Source organism: Eptesicus fuscus, chromosome 15, assembly GCF_027574615.1.
Source record: "Eptesicus fuscus isolate TK198812 chromosome 15, DD_ASM_mEF_20220401, whole genome shotgun sequence".
In the NCBI taxonomy this organism is placed as follows: domain Eukaryota; kingdom Metazoa; phylum Chordata; class Mammalia; order Chiroptera; family Vespertilionidae; genus Eptesicus; species Eptesicus fuscus.
The window spans coordinates 22,920,189-22,940,582 of record NC_072487.1 but is presented as its reverse complement, the minus strand read 5'-3'; the positions used below and the strand labels follow the sequence as shown (position 1 = coordinate 22,940,582).

The 20,394-nt window shown below is 37.6% G+C and overlaps 1 protein-coding gene across 14 annotated transcripts in view; it reads right to left on the bottom strand.

Moving 5' to 3' along the window:
• Positions 1-20,394, bottom strand: part of NFIB (nuclear factor I B) — a 231,906-nt gene that overhangs the window by 24,859 nt on the left and 186,653 nt on the right. For 7 of the 14 annotated variants that reach the window (XM_008145018.3, XM_054727164.1, XM_054727166.1 and 4 more), the window contains 4 exons: positions 10,534-10,668; positions 7,633-7,817; positions 3,411-3,576; positions 193-275 (listed from right to left, as the gene is read on the bottom strand). In XM_008145018.3, coding sequence (XP_008143240.2) covers positions 193-275; positions 3,411-3,576; positions 7,633-7,817; positions 10,534-10,668 — 569 coding nt within the window. The remainder of the gene's footprint in view (positions 1-192; positions 276-3,410; positions 3,577-7,632; positions 7,818-10,533; positions 10,669-20,394) is intronic. The other 7 variants (XM_054727174.1, XM_054727172.1, XM_054727173.1 and 4 more) reach the window with 3 other exon arrangements.

Genomic DNA, 20,394 nt, shown 5'->3' with positions numbered 1-20,394 from the left:
AATTTGAGAAACCCTGTTCAGAGAGGCAAGAAACAGAGGATAAATGAGAAAATAATTTGGAAAGTGAAATGATCAGTTTCTTTCTCAGAAGCCCCGGGAGCCCCGTCCTGAGTCCAGATCGGAGAGAGCGTGGAGAAAAGCACCAATGCGGAAGCATGGCTACACCATCACACCTGGGTGAAACTTGCCCACCTGTTGCTGATGTAGGAAGGATGGGTCTCTTGGGCTTAGTCCCACATATCGATTGGCTTGAGATGTGCCTGAGGCTGTGTAGGCTGATTAAGGAAGAACAAAAACAAAGATAAAAATTGTGAACTATCAGAATGAACACCCTGTCCATGTACAAGAAACCCAGAGAAGTGGGACTTGCAACCAAAAAATAAAAATAAAAAAATAAAAAAAGAGGTGTCTCTATTTCTCTTCTCTTTTGTCTGAGTGAACACTGAGTGATATAAAAGAGATGGTAGTTGACCTCTCAAGCAATTACTTTATCCCCTGCCCCAAAAAACCTATCCAATAAATTGTATCCCATGGTTCAGCATGGGCATCTCACATTTATGTGCCCCATCTAGTCTTGCAAGAGAACCAAGGACTGGCTAAACAGGGGGCTCTTTGTCTAGGCGGACCTTTTCACCAGGTATTAACTGTCTAATGATGGGATGATCGATGCTGATCGCTGATTCTAAATGTAAAAGCAGACTGAACATCTGTCAGGAATGAGTGAGAGCTTTTAATGATTGGATGTAAGCAGATGTCCTCATGATACAAGAAGAAAAAATGTCTTGCTTAAAAGTCTCACTAAAAAGAAAATCTAACATTACTAATGTGAAGACTATTTTTATTATATCATATAGAATGAATTAGCTCAGGATGTCATTTAATGTGAAAATGATCTTAAGTTTGATAGAAATGTGTGTGTTTTTAATTCTCTATTTTCCATAAGCATAACAAGTCTGTTTCTTGTGACTGGAACTGATGGCAACTTGTAAATACATGGCCACCAAATAATAAATATATATGGTGAATACTCCTTAAATTATAAGTCTCGCCTTGCAGTACTCTTTGTACAGGTGCTATTGGGTATAGAGTGAATTGTCCCCCTCAAAAAAAATCTGCCTATTCCTAAATATTTTTGTTTCTTTTACACAAGGAAAGAACTAATGTATCTCCAGCAACCCCATTGCTCCCTGTCAGGTTGAACAGAAGAACAACTAAATTTTCACCATTTATATTACATTTATAGGTCTGGAAATACTAAGATGTTTGGTTTAAAACCATCAGATTAATGAGGAATCCAGACATTCCTTTTTATAAGGCTTTAAAAAAAACCCCAATATATTTCATTTTGCCATGTTCATTAGAAGGACTGCAGAATTTGATCTATTCAGGCATTTTTAGGTCAACTTTTTGAATAGTGAAGATGACCACAATTCACCTTTTAATTATTCCTGGATAAAGAGCCCGTGTGAGGGCAGCCATATGAAGCCAGTGGCCCCTAGTGAGTATCCAGGTCTCTGGATCGACGCATAGTGGGTCAGCCATGCCTCACCAGCCTGTGCTCCGTGTTCTTTTCAGCCATGAGAAGGAGGTTTCCTTGGCCTCTGTGTTATCTTTAACTGGACTGAGTTATCAATTCAATGACCAATTTCTCATGGTCAGTGGTGCCTGGGAAGCTGGAGCTACAATTTATTTCTAGGAAAGAAAAATATCACACTCTACTTCTTTAATGCAAGAGTGGAAAATAGACTGGTGGAGCCTTTTGAATATTTTGTAATCTTATTAGTCAAATCAGATCTTTTTTTTTTTTTATCAACCTGTATGTGAGTATAAGAACAATCAATTAACAAACAGGCTGACTGTACTCCCATAAGTGAGCTGCAATCATTTGGGTCTGACTGTCCCTGGAATCTCATCTATTAATATCAATAATATTAATAATACCTATTCTGGTACGAGTAGGTACCAGAAGTTTCTGGAACTTAGTTTTGATCATTTATATCCTGTGATATTCTTCCAAGTGCTTTTACAAAAAATATTTGTTTTCCATTTTTGTTTATTTAAATTTCTGGCCTGTTTGTTCAAAGAGGCCAAAGCATCCACTTTTAAAATCTGGATGTATTATTCTAGTGGCTGTAATGTACACAGCTAACCTTCAGAACAAAAGAATACTGAGCCTTCCTTGACTGGGTCTCATCCATCTGTACATTCAGGAAAGGGTTCACTAGTGGAGGATTCTCTACCAACAAACTAGTTACTAAGCATTTTATTATTATTGATGGGAATTGCAAGCCTATATGGACTTACTAGTTTCTGAGGCCTCATGAATTTTGAGAAAGAAATGCTGAATTCACTGGAGACTCAAAGTATTGTCCAATTTTCTTGTAGGGTCCTTCCTAGGTTTCAGAAACCATTAAAAAAGAAAAGATTTTCCAATGGCAGAAGAAGAAAGAGCCAGTGGTGCCTCTAGTTGGCTCTGTAATTTCACACAGGAATTTCCAGAGCATGGGGACTTTCTTGTTCTAGGTAAGAAGCTCTGAGTTTAAGATATGGCACGTGTAATTGACGAGGACTTGCTAATTCCTCCTGACTGGAACTTTATCCCTTCCATTCTACCAATCTGTGCACAGAAGCTCCAAGTCTAGGAAGCTGCCAGTTTGGATAAAGCCAATTGAAAAACTGTGCAATAATTCCTTGTGTATTTATGAGTATTCCATGCAAAGAAGCAAAGGAATCATTTGAGCTACTGGTATATGCTATGTAAGCTCACTGGCTAACTCGCTGACATTTAAAATGTTAAGACCCTGCTAAAAAACTTATACCTGATGTATTATGATAGATTAAAAAAATTTTAATTTTGTTGTTGTTGAGGGCAAAGAAAGTGCAGGTAGCTTACATGTGCCTAATGCTAAGCTTTGAGATGTTTTCGGGACCCAACAGTGTGTGACCATTTCTCACAATGACATAACCTACAGTAATGTAAACATGCAATTATCTTACAGAGGCACTGATTCAGTCTGCTGTGTGAAGGGGCTTGATTACTATAGGAATGCTCCAATGAGTAACACTTATCTAATCTCTCTTTGGGTGATAGAAAAACCGTGTACACTGCGTTATGTTATCAGTGCATTTTCAATGTAAACCTTGAACAAGCAGGCATGACTTATTCTTTTTTTGTTATAGCTATTTACTCAAACAATTAAGCTTCTCCCTTTTCAAATCTGGTGCACTGGCTTAAATTTGAAAAGAGAGAGCGTGTGATTGCCAAGCCACATACATGCCTGCTGGTTCCATGTAAATGAGAAATCTCCATCCGGTTGGGTAGCTGGAAAAGTTGCCGTATTTCCCACCTTGGATCAGGTATCCAACGGTGCCTTTGATGGACATTTCTCATTTCCTACAGAAATACTTACTGGTTGCTGTAGGTGAAGCTGCCTCACCTTCAGTGGATGTAGTGATGGGTTTAGTATCTGTCATGGTCAGGGTCACAGGTCGCACTGCACTGGGATGGGGAGAGGGTGCCAAGACAGGAGTGAAATGGCCAGGCACTTTCCCTACCACTTGACCACTGCTGTTAGGCTACAAAACAAAAACAGAATGCCGGGTGAAACAATCCAAAAGGCAGTCATGGTGTCCTACAACGACACTCAGCACACTCGGCCGAGTGGACCCTGCACACTGTTGTGTAATCGCCACGCACGCCCTCCAAGTCTGCATCCGAGAGGTCGGTCAATGGTTAGTAGGAATACGAAGCAGCAGCATTTAAAAGAAAGTCTTCACCTTCAAAGCACTTTATGTAGGTTAACTGTCTTTACAACGCTCCCAAGAGCCAGGTAGAACTGACCTTCATTTAGTAGTCCGGGAAGCTCAAGTTGAGACTTCAATGCTTAGCCCAAGGCTGAAATGGAAGTCCTTACTGAGCTAGTGCAAATTAGATCCAGTGCTTCTCTGCCCCTCGTCTTCTACACTGAATCAGTTTGGGCTTTCAGAACACTGTTTTCACCTAAGTAATAATATCACTGATACAAGGAAGACAAGAATATCTAGGCTATCACACACATCAAACTGAGTCATTTCTATCATGTATAGTCAAGGCCCATCCTTCTGCATTCAAAACCCCTAGTTCTTGCTCACACACAGTTTCACTCAGACACACACATACACACACCAGGCAATTTAGATTCTAGGATCTCCGCTCAACTTTTGATGATTTACAAATATAAGCAGGTAGAATGATACTTAGAGCATTTAAAATTTCAGATCCATACAATGATATAAAATGCTGAGTTAGGTCTGGCCTTATACCTCCAAATAAAAGATTTCCATAGTAAATTAAAATGTGCTAAAGTCAAGCAGAAGGAGGCAACCAAATATATTCTGTTATTTGAGTTACTCTTCCATTGTTGGGCATGGAGAGTTACACAAAACATGTATTGTTGACATTTGTGGGAATTAACTGAGAAAATCCCCAGGGCAATGACAGAAAAGATATTATTATCTGCGCTTTAGCCCTGGGTACAAAAATAGTATCTGTGGTAGAAGACAAAATCCTAAAGGTACACTGTTTGAAAAAATACTTGGATGTATTTTTCTAGACAGACAATGCTGTTTTTAATTAACATTCGTGTTGGAATTCTCCACTGCATAGTGTACATAACAATTTGTTTTGAGGGTATTCTCTACAAATAGTTAGTTTTAATAATCTGCACTGCTAAAAGCAAAGAAAGCAATGAAGCAGAATATTTATCTAAATACCTGCACATAAGTTACAAGTAGACATTTTAGAGAAAAAGAGGAATAGCTCGTTAACATTTAAATACTGGAACTCAGAGACATGAACCAGGGCTTCGGTCGGGTTCCTCAGAGGCCATATTATTTATTTCATAAAGAAAATGAACTCAAATGTCCTGACTATTCATCACGAGTAATTTTAACTTTGTGTCAGGAAAACTGACCAGAGTTTCCCCCTACGAAAGCCTATGAGACTTATATATTTAAACTAATTTTATTTAAAATATTCCATTAAATAGCATGACTGTCTCACTCTAATTGGTGCAGCAGCAATGTAATGAATCTCCAAATTGCCATGGGGAGGACAGGGCATCTCAGTTGCTTGACTTAAAAATCAGTGCAGTGCTAGAAGATACTCAGATAGAGGACGTGACTGCAGGTGAACAAGTACTCTTTTTTTTTTTTTTCATTTTTAGAGCTACAAAGGTTAATATCAAGAGTCTATTTGGAAATGTAAATTAATTGGTTTTGAGATGGAGTTAAACATCAAAGCAGATATAATGTCTCTTCAAAAAAATCTGCTGTTTACTATAAAGACCCATTTTTCCTTTCAAGGGGAAAAGTTTGTTTCTAAAGCAGACTGTCAACTTCTGGTATTCCGAACACTGCAAAAGCCTGCTCTCTATATCTCCCTCAAGAAAGAACAGTCTCATTTTATCACTGCTAGTACTTTCAGTGGTAAAAAGCATTTGTGGATACTGCGTTCACCAGCGCCGTTGGGCAGTACCTACCTGAGAGCGTGGGACAGAATGACAATAAGGTCAAGGGAAGGCTGTGACAGAATACATCACCTTGCCCGTTCTGCAAGCTCTGTCTACTGAAGCTCAATCGACAGGAACCAACAGACGTTTCATTTAAAAATAATAGTAAAAGTGACAAAGAAAGAATTCCCAAGCCAACACAGTCAACTTTCTAAAACTTCGGGTCAGAAGAATGAGAGGGTTATTTCTTTTCAGTCTTCTCCTAGTTCAAACAGATGAAGCTAGACTATAAAGCTTCTCTTTTAACGCCGCTAATAGATGAACTTTCATACTGCAGATATGAAAAGACATCTCATCTGAAGATGAACTTGAACAGCATTAGGAAAGGATTATCCTACTTAGTCCACTGCTCCTATTATACAAAATCCCGAGAGGGTTTTTTTTTGTTGTTGTTGTTGTTAATTGAGATGAGAGTAAGATGCTTCTCTTAGAAGCTGGATTTTTACCTTGAAAATATGAAGAAAAACTGAGAACAATATAGGCAGATTATCACCTAATGTGCTCTTAACTTATAAAGAAATTGAAATATACGTAAAACAAGCACTGAATAATTAAAGAAATGCGTGACACGAAGGGCCTGATTTTAATTTGCATAATTTTCCCCTAACAGCGCCTAATTAAGACATCAGTTTAAAAAAAAAAATCCAATGGAACTCTAAGATTTTCCACACTGAATTAACGTTAAGGACTTTTAATGGATGTCTTAATTAGACTTTGTTATTCATGGAAATTCTACACAAATTAAAATCAGACCTTGTGTGCACTGTTCCCAGCTGAGTCTGGCAGAAGGCTCTATGGAACGGAGACTTTGGATCCATGCTCTAACAGTAAATTGTATTTCTGAACTAATATACTAAGATCCCACTGTGTTACTTAGTAAGTAGTATGACCGTCATTAAAAGTGCCCACAAGATTTGGACATCTTCTTCTAAAATACAAATAGTTTAACTTCAAATTCAAAATTTGAGAACGGTATACTTAGCTTAGTATTATTAATCAATGGAGATAAAAGAACAGGTAACTTTTTAAGTAACCCCAATGGTTCTGGTCATGTTGTTATTCAAAATAAAACATTCAGAAAGGAACATTTTGCTTCCTTTTTAACCATTAAATTAAGTCTAAAGATTATTTTTTAGATCTTTCTTTGTTAAATATAAATCAATATGCACATACTACTTAGTGGCATTTTGAGATTTGAACAGGACATTTAAGCATTAATAACAGGATGCTTACGAAAATCCCCTGGAGCATTAAAAGGTATAATAAGGAGTCTTCAGGGTAAAGCAGCAAAGCTAAACACCAGACCATACGATCAGAATCACATTACAGATTTGGGACGTTACGATTATTGACAGACCCAGCTTTGGCACAAAGACTGTTTACTTGACTGTGGAAAACGTTCTTATACCAAATTTCTATGGAGCAACTGCTCATAGAAGAAACCACATGTTTAGGAAGTGAGGAAGGCACATGAGTCACTACACTCATACAATGAATCCCTAAAACCACTGCACAATGTTTACAAAAAAAAAAAAAAAAAAAAAAGACACTTCTGGTAATGTCACTCATTATTAAATGCAGTCGTGTCTGTGCAAAGAATATTCAAGTAGTCATCAAACACTGAGCATGTTTACATTACCAAAGCTTATTTTAATACCTAATAGTTAGTCTATGAATACAACTGTAAGTTCTTTTGTGTGTGTTTATTTTAGCGCATACCTTGCTCCTGCCTGGAATAAGCACTTTGTCTCTGTGTCAAGCCAGGTATTTCAGAGGTGTGAACTCCCGCTCAGAGCTTTTTTTTGTCAATGTACTTTCTGCATAAACTTTCTCTCCAGTCAATAAAAATCCCAAAACATCAAACCAAAAACATCTTCACAAATGTGCCCCTTTGGGGCAACACACTTCCTACCTGTCATTCAGCCACCTTTAAATAAAAACGTATTGCGTCACCAAGACACTTCCTGAAGACGGGTGGCAAAAGCTTGTTGTTGTGCCAGACAGAACTGTCTGGGTGAGCGCCATCTCTTAGACCTGCTCCATCTCCCTTAGGCTCTAACCTTAGTTTCTCTCTCATTTTTACCTGGCTGGTTTGCGGACTCGATGGGTCATAAGAAGGTACATAGTTCTTCAGAGTATCCTGAGGATTCAGGTGGGGAGGATATCTGATTGTTGGATGAGAAAAGTAGCTCGATGGGGCTGGAGGGAGAATAGCTTGTGTTGGAAATGGCAACGGTGAGGGTGGAGGTGGAGTTCGAGTTGAGATGACTGTAGAAGATAGAAAAGGAAAGACAGACTCGTTAGCTGTTTTCTTTAATGCTCCGTACTGATCCTAAATCATGCTGTGAAACGATAAAAATGATAGCTATTCATTTCCCCCCATGATTTAACCAAACGCTCCTCAAATAGCCGTCAGTCTTTTATTCTGAAAGCCAGTACTGCTAAGCATACACAGACACAACCCTCACTATAGGAAATTAACAATCTTGCTTTCTAGATCTATGAATGATTTAAAAGGAAGTTTCTCTTTCATAGGTTAAGCCAATACTTCAAAAAAAAAATTTCTTTAAGCAAAGTTATTCCCCATCAGAGCACAATTTTGGTTAGGAAGTTTTTGTCTTATATAAGTCCAGACCAAGTCACAGCATCAATTAGAGGGCAAGGGATCCACAATTTTCTACCAAAATTCAAAACAGAAGTGTAATCCAATTGTGAATGCATACTTTCTCTATGCATCCTAGCTGGTAGTTGACTAAAATGAAAGCCCATAATTAATAAACAATGATGTCCTGAATAATGACCCGGTCATTGTATTAAGTACTTATGAATATTTGTACATAGAGCCTGGGAACTCTTTCTCCTAATAAAAATGTTTCTTTCGTAACCAAAAGAAGCCCTATACTTTGAATATTTTTCTTCCCTCTCTAACTTTTACAACATGTAGCTTAAAAGATATTAAGATAAGACCAAGAATAAGACCCACAGAAATGTGAATTTATACTTTCATAGAGACATAAATTTACCCATAAATCACATATTTTATAAAGGGAAATAATATGTAAAACATGCAATGTGGGCAATGTTTAATTGTACTGTAACTTTTCAACATTAGTATGACCACAATTTATTGTTTAGCTTCTGAAATATAAGCCTTAAGTTTGAAAAATGGGAAAAGAATATAATCACATGATCATTATCTCTATAACATTGAGGGAAGCAATCACGTAAGTACAAATTAAGAGCACCAACCAGTATAATGTATGTAGAAGTGAAGGTTAACTATCTGTTTCTATTTAATATTTCGATCCAAACCATAGGAAATCACATATGAAAAATGTTTAGTGTTTTATGAGACAATGCAGCAAACAATATGAAAAAATAAATTCTTTCCATGACCTATAAATGAAAATCATCTGGAATAGATTACCTCTGACTTTGTAATTATGTGCAAAAATTAAAAAAAGAATGTTTTAAGGGATGTTGCTTATCTTCCCCAATAATGTCCAGGGCACTCACAATCTTCTCCATTTGTTGTTACAATGAAGGTTACTGGGCCTAACCGCAGACCTTCTAAATGAGTATTTCCAGGTTGGGAGGCACCAGAAAGGGCACTGAAACAAGGGCCTGTGTAATCTTCCCACACATTGAAGTCTGAGCATCCTCCACCAAAGGGAAGCATTGCAGAGAATCCTATATAATAAAAGCTTAATATTCTAAGTGTCCAGTCATCCGGTTGTCCGTTCAACCAATCAAAGCATAATATGCTAATGATATGCTAAGGATGCTCAACCACTCACTATGACGTGCACTGACCAACAGGGGGCAGACACTCAATGCAGGAGCTGCCCCCTGGTGGTCAGTGTGCTCCCATAGGGGGAGCGCCACTCAGCCAGAAGCCAGGCTCATGGCTGGCGAGCGCAGTGGCAGTGGTGGGAGCCTCTCCCACCTCCGCAGCCGCACTAAGAATGTTCGACTGCCTGCTTAGGCCCGCTCCCCAGGGCCTAAGCTGGCAGTCAGACATCCCCTGAGGGTTCCTGGACTGCGAGAGGGTGCAGGCCAGGCTGAGGGACCCCCCGCCAAGTGCATGAATTTCATGCACCAGGCCAATAGTACTTACATATTTCTTAAAACTCCTCATTAAAGTATCACTTTATTTAAGAAGTCTACACTTTGAAAGTATAATATAAGGAAATACAAACACCTAAATTAGACTGGACATCTTTTCACTTCATGTCAAAGTGCTCTTAATCTCAGCTCAGCTTAACCATGGTCTTCACTCACATCTGTACACAAACTTGAAGGTCATTGCTTATTTATATTGATTATTATTTATAGCTCATTTTTAATATTAAAGGTGACTTAATATTAACTGGTCCTTAAAGTGGGGATATAAAATATTGGATTCTTTTTCCTATTTAAATTAGGAAGTCTTTAAATTAGATGTAACATCAAGTGTATTAACTCACAGAAAGAGTCTGTGTATATAAAATAATTATCAAAGTATCTCTTTTATTTTTCCTGATTAATTTCATTCCCAAATAAATAAATACTGACTCTCATGTAGAAAATAATATATACAGAAATAGCATCCGTGTGTCTTAATGCCTCTGGAAATACTCTAAACTCAGCAACAAATTGAAATCATGTCTTTTTCTTGGTAAAATACATACAATTAAGACCGACCCTAAAGCTATAATTAAGATGACCATGTACCCCATATTTTCTAATTTCCTGTCATTATAATCTTTCCAATAAAGACAACTGATAGATACATAGATAAATGTTATTTAATTATGTGGCTCTGACCATCTTTCCTCATATATTTATAAGAAAAAAAAATATTTGATCGGATTATGACCCTCCCTCTTTTGGTTGAGAAAATATGGCCACCACTAACTATAATAAAAAACTGTGCTCCATCCCTGAAGGCTTGGGGTTCTGCAAATAAAAGGGAGGCTTCTCCTCTATGCTTAAAACTCCTCACCACTGTGTGCAACTCCAGGTATCCCGGGGTGATGGTGCTGGGGGAAAGTGCTCAACCTTGGGGAAGAATCCTGTGGAGATGTAGAGCTGAACAATGGCTTTTCAGGCTTCTTCATAGTAGTCGGAGACGACATATCTGCAAAGGAAGAGGGAAAAACCCACGCTTTAGGGCTTTCTTAAGCTACAAAGCTCATCTTAACACAATAGATCTAACTCCCAACATTTTATTATTTTTTGTGAGTTTGGCTCTTTTACAAAGTATATATTGAGGGTCAAAAGTCCAGTTATGTTGGAGCTTTGGGATATGTGTCAGAAACTATCTCCATTGCCTCCTTAGAATTATCACCAGAATGACTTCTACTAGTAAGCAAATCTTCAACTTCTGAAAAACTAAATATCATGTTTCCATTGGCCCCTTGGTTCACTTCAAGGTCTTTTTTAACCTCAGCATTTTATTGTTAGATTTATACGATTCAGGGGTTTGTCTTTTGACTTGCTGACGACACTGTGGAAAAAAACAGAGGCAAACCTGGTGCAAATGTGAGAAACAACCTTTGGGTGCACTGGTAAGTATATTATTGATTTAACATCTTTTATGGAAAACTCATTACTTATATAGCAAAAAAGAAAAAAAATTCCTTCATTTGCTCATTCTGCAAATATTTATTAGGTTTCTCTCTTTGCCAAGTAAAGTAAGGATGTTAAGGGGGAAAAAAGCAATGGCTGCTGGAGGGATACTCTGTGTTCATGGAGAGAAAAATGAAAGGAAGGAAACAGTGGTCAGCAGTTCAGAGGGAGTCAGTGTGTTGAGAGCAGAGGTGTGTGGTGCTTGTGACTACTTCTCCACCCCGCTGCACAGGGCAGTGATCGTCTCAGCCTTCCCAGCTTAGAAAAGGCGCCCCAGTGGCACCGGGCTTAAAATGTGGGTGGGGCCCGGCCGGAGTGGCTCAGTGGTTGAGCAATGATCTATGAACCAGGAGGTCACAGTTCGAGTTGTGGGCTTGATTCCCAGTGTGGGGAGCATGCAGGAGGCTGCTGATCAATGATTCTCTCTCATTATTGATATTTCTATCTCTCCCTTCCTCTCTGAAATCAATAAAAATATTTTTTTTAAATGTGGATGGGGATGACATACTCAGAGAAAAGCAATGTTACGAAGAAGGGGGCCATAAAACACGCAAGGAGTACAAATAGTCTGTGGGGTGAAGTACAGAGATAAAGGAAGGAAGCGAGCCGCTGGCAAGACCCACATGCTAAGGGGCCATGGGTTTCGTATATAAATGTCTGGAATGCTTACCCTGCTGAGGGAAAGCTATTAATGGGTGAGCTATGATCACATTGAGAGCTTAGAGCAATCTGTCCAGAAACTACATGGAGAATGAATTAGCCAAAATGGAGATAGCAATCATGGAGACCATGTAAGAAGATAGATTAATTAATATCTTCATTCATAAATATTTATTGAAGGACTAATTCATTCCAGACACTGTGCTAGTTGCTGAGGACCTAATAGTAGAAACTGAGTAGATTCTACTATTAGTGAGGGGCTATGGACGAGTGAAAAGGAATTATAAAACAGTGTAAAAGGTGCCGTATTAGGAGAAGTATTCAGGGATGCATTCATTCAATCACTCACCCATTCCACAAATATTTAATACTGCCCAAAGATAGATCATGAAAACTTGAAATTAGAGTGGCAACAGAGCTAATGCCATAGATCAGCTATTCTCAACCCGTGTGCCGCAAGAATTCTTAAAACATGCAATACCTGACTATTTAGTCAGGGGCACGGACCTCTTTTCCCTCACATTGTCAAATAAAAAATGACAACAACCAACACAACAGTAGCCATCAAGTGTGAATGAATCAAAACTATACCTACTTTTTTTTTTTTGTCAGATAGACCAAAAATAAATTATTTGGTGTGCTGAGGAATTTTAGTAAATTAGCTTATGTGTGCCATGAGATGAAAAAGTTTGAAAATCACTGTCATAGATAATGAAAAGACTTAACCCAATTCAATTAATAACTGATGTAGAAGGTCATCATCTTAGGTGAATAAAAATTTAATTACATTAAGGAATTCAGGAGAAAACCCCAGTTGGTCAGAGATATGGCCCTGTTTCAATACCTGGAATAGTGTTGATTTTTATCAGCATTATAAACATATAGTAAAATATTCTAAAAATCATGTAAGTTATAAGACTTATATTTTTATTATCAAAAATTTCAATACATACACAAGTAGAATAGTAATGGATACTCATGTGGTCACCACCCGCTTCAATCAACCTCATTTTACCTTTACCCCATGTATCTTCTCCCCCTGTATTACTTTAAAGCAATTCCTAGGGATCATATGATTTCACCTATTTCAGTTTGTATCTCTAAAAAATAAACTTTTATTACAAGAAAAAAACCCAAAATTTCATCACACATTATATATTTATATAATATGCATTTTTAATTAATACATTTTTAACAGAAAAAATAAGACTACATGGTATGTACTATTAGTATAAGAAACTAATATCATATGATTTATCATTTGAAAAATTACCTAAACTCTGGTAAAAACATCTAATAAAGTTAAATATGTGTTTTCAGCACACTGAAAGTTAAAGAATGTATATGCTGCTGGAAATTAAAGGTGGATGTGCTACTGTATAAACAGTAGAGATCACAGTCTACAAAAAAATGATGGGTGTATGTGTAGCCATAAGCTATAATTTGTGACTAACTGGCTATCACTAACCTATCAGAACTTTGATGAGAAAGTGAACCATTTTCTTATATCTGAGTTAAAAAGAAAAAAAAATCGTTAATAAAACTATAGCAATTAAGTGCTGTTACAAAAAGAGAGAAAATTTTAAAATAATTTAAAAATAAAGAAATTTCATTTCAGCTAACTTACTTTCAAAATGCCAAAAATAGCTATGTGATTTTAAAAGGCAACACTACAAAAATATGTGTTTTGACCAGATCGAAGGTAATCATAGGCATATATACTGTTTGAGGCTGAAAAACATCCATTTCATCCTTTACTTTATATATAGATGATGTAATAAGTTTCCCTCCCAAATTTTTATTTAAAATGAACTCTTAGAAAAAAAACCTGGTAACTTTCTATTGCTTTACCTGTGCTTAAATAAACATTTCAAATACAATTAACTTATGTGAATCAGTTTCTAAAGACTCCCTCCTGTAAATAATAAAGCATTCACTATACATCTTGGTCCCTTGTGTAAATAATAAAGCATTTTCTGTACATTTAAAAACAATTAAATATGACCAACGCTTGGGAAGCAGAGTAAGTTTAATTTCAGTTATGTCATTTCTGGAGAAGATCAATCAAAGCTATTGCTACTGTAACTGTATCAGAATTTTTATTAAGCCCAGCCAAATTCACATATGTACTAGTATCTTTTCGTAAAGGGCACATAAATCAAGGGCGTTTGTACCGAAATTTAAGAATATTGGCGAATATGTAATTTTTGAAAAATAAAGCCTTCGCATTTTCTTAGTGAAAATGATACACTTTGTTGTATTAAGTAATTATTATAGGTCAGTTTATATTTCTGGTTTTCTTTTAGGTTATGCACCTTCATGTTCAGAACACATAGGAAAATTATAGAGGCCAATGCAGCAGAAACAGAATAAAAGTCACTGTCCATGTGTAAAAGGGACTATGGATCGTCTCCTCCTTAAACAAAACAAAACAAAAATGAACTTGCAATAATAAAAATAATAATGAGACGGTCCACTGGCCAGACTGAAACAATTTTAAAAAAATAAAGAATGATAGTATTAGAAAGTAGGATTAACTTCCTTTGTTTCCCCATTAAATAAAATTAATTTGGGGCCCATTAGTCAGTAAAGATATACTGGTGCACAGAACATTCAAGTCACTATGCTAAGTACTTCGGAGGACACAAATTAAACCTTCCCCTCAATGAGAAAAAAAAAAAAAAACTTTCTGGGCAGAAGAGGGAATAAAAATAAAAGGTCAATTATCTGAGAGAAATATGGGTAGAGTTTCTAGCTATTACATTTTAATCATAAATCAAACCAGTATTGTTTTGATTTTAATTTTATTTTGAATGTCTGCAGTCTAATAGACCTCATGCCAAACTGAAAAATGATATCGTTTCTATTTTTAATGCACTCATATGCTATAGGAAAAAATGTTTGAGGAATAAATATATAGGAGAGATGTTTTTAAGTGACCTTTCTGTGAAGAAAAACAAATGTCATGCTTTTCACAATCCATTGTCCCCTGAACAGGAAGAATAATACATAAAAAGATTAGGTTGAAAATAAGTTGGATAATAATAAAGCTGAATAATATATAAATATATAATAAGTTGAATAATAACAAATACATTATAATGTATAAGTTGAATAATACATGAAATAATGAAGCTGAAGGAGAGGGAAAATGATAAGAAAAAGATTAGCTGGTGGGTCTGTTGGTGGGAAGGAGGCAGGGGTTACTGGTGGCTGATGGGAAAGAAGCAAAGTCCAGTGAGGGCTTGAAATCAGAGAAAGAAATTCAATATGATTTAGAAAGTAACAATTTATAAATGAATTCATTTTAGAAGAAAAAAGGTTCCAAAAGCTGTATTTTTTCTGTCTTTGCAGCTTCCACTAGGCTGTGTGTACTTGGCTGAGTCAAGATTTTTCTTCCAACTCCCCCTCCCAGGTTTTCCTCAACATGGTTCATTATAGACACAGTTACTGAAATTCTCTCCTTCAAATTATCTTCCTCATTTTAAGATTTACCATGACACTGCATTTTTTTAAATACATTTTTATTGATTTCAGAGAGGAAGTGAGAGAGACAAACAGACAGAAAGAGAAAGAGAGAGAGAAACATTAATGATGAGAGAGAATCATTGATCGGCTGCCTCCTGCACGCCCCACACTGGGGACCGAGCACACAATCCAGGCACGTTCCCTGACTGGGAATGGAACCGTGAGCTCCTGGTTCGTAGGTCAGTGCTCAACCACTGAGCCACGCCAGCCAGGCGGAACCACATTTTTATGTAAGTTTTTCCTTATCGTTCCATATTATTTAAACTTTAGCTAAACGAATTTGCTTATGACTTCCTGGGGGAGGAAGGAACCAGGAGGAATGTGCTTCTAACTCTGTCCATTTCCTTGCATGACATTCCCTCCAGCTAAAAATTATATGTCTCTTTACCCTCCTATTCTAGCTATAAAACAATATTTTATCCACTGAACCATCCTGATTCATTTTCTCCATAAGTAATCCTTCCTAGGAACTTGGGAGATCTAGATCTCCGGAATGATCTTGTGTTTGTGTCTTACATCACTCGATGGCTTTTTCATTATCATTTTGTACTTGTTTAATCCATACATATATATATGTTAAGTTGACTAAATGGTTGATCCTACAGAAGATAATTTTATCAAAGACACAAACATATGTGCAGGCTGGAAGAACAGGCTAAGAACATGGAAAGAATTTTTAGAAATCCAGGATTGGAAGAAGGTAGAATAGGTAGAGCAGACTCGGTGTCTAGACAGTTTATTTTAGAATCTCTTGCATGTTGATGAGGCTGCACGGCGGAATGATAACTAGCAGTGTAGGATGAGTGAAATAACCATGGTCGATATATGTTAAAATGCATATTGCATGAATAGATACCACCAGAGGAGAAGTCACTGAATGGAAAGCAGAGAGAAAACAAAATCAGTCAGTGACTTTCTAATAAGTGTGACAAACTATGGAGAGGCATAAAGTTCAAGATGTTAAATAAGACCACCTGCTCCCTGTCCTGGTGATGCTCACAGTTCAGCAGAGAGGATAGACATTAAATATAAAAATGAATTAAATAGTTACCATCATGATAATATAAGACTACAGAAAGGATTCTTCTTAATGACAGAAGATGAGAAAGGCTATTCTTTAAAAAAAGCAACATTTACACTGATAGTATTCATCATCAGTGACTACACCTATACTTAGATTTATCATTAGAAAATCAGTGATGGCTTTAGAAACCAACTGTACAGTTCAATGCATAATAAAAAATCACCATGTAAGAAAAAGTTCAACGAGGCTCCTCGTATAAGCTGAGTTGATTCGTTTAGACTGAAGCACACCTTTAAATAAGTATTTTTGCGAAATCAAATTATCACGTAATTTTTCCTAGCTATACTATAACTTTTTTGGCACTGAGACTTATATACATGAATGTGTCATTCATCTCACAGCATCACTTCAAAGAGATAAAGGCTTAAGCAAAAAAATAGATCGACTCATCTCCCAACAAGGTAATCGCATCTACAAAGGAAGAGAGTTGCTGTGAAACTCAGCGTATGTACCCGACTCCTCGGCAGCTTGCACAAATGGCGCTCCAGATGTATATCTGTTCGAGTCAGCCCAAGGCAACAATTTTGATCAATTCTAATGTGATAAAATGCTGCAGGGAAAGGGTGCAGAAACGTGTTTACGTCAGCCCTTAATTAAACTGTTGTTCACTTCCAAAGAACCTTAGGAAACACTAATGAGACATGAGTTTTGGCAATTTCTTCATCAAAGCAAAGACCCCTTCCTCAGTCTGTAGCAGGCTGTCATCCGAGTCGCTCCCGGGATAAATGTCACATGGCACTCCAGGCAGTTAGACACCTGTTAGGAGAACTTCACTGAAGTCAACTAGCGATTGAGGGCAAGCTCAAACAGCCACCTTAACACCTGCCTGTCTGGGACACCTGCTCGTTTTTAACACAGAGCAGAGCAATATGTTGGCTTTTTCAATATGCTTAAATAGATTGAGGTTACAAATCACATTTCTATAGACTACACAGAAAAACACATCATTTTCTCTCTTTTTTAATTTCTATTCTTCTTCCCTGTAATGACACTTATGGTACACAGCTATTTCAAATCAACTATGTAGGAACACACAGAATTCTTGAATTTTTGGAAGCCATTATTTTCAGCATAGCTTAACACTAAATTAAAATATATGAACTGGACCATTCCTTTGATTTAGAAAATGTATTTTTTATCTGTTTAACAAAGAAGCAAATTGCCTCAGAATCTCAATCCTTTTACATATGTCTTGTCTTTCTTACTTACATGCCATACATGTAAGCAAGTCTAATTGAACTTTTATACGTACAAGCCACCATTTGCTGGTTTCTCTTACTTTTCCAGTTCTTTAAAGTATCTTTTGTTACGAAGTGCTTAAAAAGATATAATCATAATTTAAAATATTTTCTTTCCTCTTGACATTATCAAGCTGCTTACAAGACGTTACCGGATTCATTTTGGCAGAAGAAAACTCAAGGTGCAATGAAAATAGTAGGGGAACTTCTGTTACCTTTGCCCCTTCGGTGGGAGCATGATATAGACCAAGGAGCAAAAGTGCACATGTGAGAACATTTAGCATACAGACAGTCCAGTGACTGGGATTTGACAAGAATATATCATATTGACTAGTCTTACTAAGTTAATACCTCTTCTAGCTTTCTACGTTTCTTTCTTTTTCAGACGTTTTAGATTTTTGATAGTTTTAAAAAGTTTTACAGATGTACAAAAACTCTGGACATAGAAGAGTTCTTCAGAGACAAGAGACCAAACTCATTGTTGGATGATGGCAAAGGTGGTCAACACATCCATTACCTCCCTGAGACTCTGCCAAGCAACACAAAACACTGAGAGTGAAAACCAAACTTCAGCTAAGCTGGGGAGTCTCTGCTTTCCATTAAAATGTTGCCGTGGAAGCTTGAAGACAACATGAAAAATGACTGGATATCTGCATAAAGTAATAATACTATTTATAATAACGGAGACACTACCAAGTCTAGCGTGCAGGACGAGTTCAAGAGCTAGACATCTGATACTTTTGCTTCAGGCCATAAATCCTGAATCCGTCCTGAGACAAGGGAACAGCTTGGGCCCTGTGCCCAGAGGACACTGAGAAGGCAGGGAAGATGCTCCGCCAGCTGAATGCTAAAAAGGACCATGGTTTCCCTTCTTCTGTTTTTGCCTTGCGGTACATCCTCTTGAGGAGAGGGAAGTTTAAACGTTTACATCAAGTTTACATAAACGTTATGCAAAACACTACAATGATCAAGCCTAGAAGATCCCAGCCCAAAGCTTTGCTTCATTTATTTCTATCGGTGTCCCTGTGGGGAACCACACTGATCCTTAACGTGAACAAGTTTTGCCGACAGATAAAGGACTGATGGTGGGGAAGCATTCTGAGGGAGTGTGTCCTCGAGGAGGATGGAAGTAGACCACGTAGGCTATACCTTTCCTAGAAAGCTTTGCACCATCCCTGAGGCGGTGCCATCTTCATTTCCTTCATAGTAAGATGGAGTTGTCCTGGTTCATGGGGAGAAATGATATGGTGTGATGCCCAATGGTTAAATGAAATATAAAATGGTGAAATAGAGGTACATGAGCAGAATCACAAGACCACAGAGACACTGTTATTTAAATACTAGAGGCCCGGAGCATGAAATTTGTGCATGGGGGGAGGAGGGGGAGCAGAGGAGGGGGTGTGCAGAGTGGGTGTCCCTCAGCCCAGCCTGCACCCTCTCCAATCTGTGACCCCTCTAGGGATGTCCGACTGCCCATTTAGGCCCGATCCCACCAGACATCCCTCTCACAATCCAGGACTGCTGGCTCCCAACTGCTTGCCTACCTGCTTTCCTGATTGCCCCTAACTGCTTCTGCCTGCCAGCCTGATCACCCCCTAACCACTCCCCTGACAGCTTGATCAATGCCTAACTGCTCCCCTGCCAGCCCGATTGCCCCTAACTGCCCTCCCCTTCAGGCCAGGTCACCCCTAACTGCTCTCCCATGATGGCCTGGTCACCCCTAACTGCTGTCCCCTGCAGGCCTGGTCACCCCTAACTGCCCTCCCCTGCCAGCCTGGTCACCCCCAACTGCCCTCCCCTGCTGGCCTGGTCACTCCTAACTGCTCTCCCATGCTGGCCTGGTCACCCCTAACTGCTCTCCCCTGCAGGCCATCTTGTGACGGCCATCTTGTGTCCACATGGGGGCGGCCATCTTGTGTGTTGGAGTGATGGTCAATTTGCATATTACTATTTTATTAGATAGGCTATTTGGGGGAACATGTTTCAAAATTATTTATAGCCTACAGCTACATTTAAATATTATAGGTAAACTACTCAGGCACTGCTAGTTGGAATGTAAATTGATAAGACATTGAGGGTTCTGTGCCAATACTTAGCAAAAGCCTTAGAAATGGCTAAAACATTTAACTCAGTAATTCTACAGTAGGAATGAATTAATTCCTTAACAAAGTTTCACTAAGCATCTACTGATGACTTCGTGCCAGGCAGTATGCTAGGTACCAGGGAGTAAGAACAGAATTAGATAGAAATAAAATAATTATATTTAAGCACAAAGATTTGATCATACAAAAACTTGGAAACTAGTTAAACATCTATGAGCAAAGCAGACTTTTAAAATCTATAATATAGCCAAAGAGTGGCATAGTATGCAGTCATTATAAAGTGGAAATTGAATGACATGGCAAAATGCTATTATATTGTAAATGTAAAATAAAAAAAGAAAAGAATTTACAAACAGCATATATCACATAAGCCCAATTTAGTGCAAAAATACGCGTAAGAAATTCATTAAAAAAACATCGAAAATAAACTGGCATGTAATACAGTCAATTATTAACAGAAGTTATCTCCATATTATAGGTTTAGAGGTAATTTTTATTTTCTTCTTTACATTTTATAGTTTGCTCTTCCAAATCCCCCACACAAAAAAGTCTTACTTTACAATAAAAAATTGCAAAATATATATTTTGTGCGGAGAAAATAGAATCTTATAAATAGTTCCCAA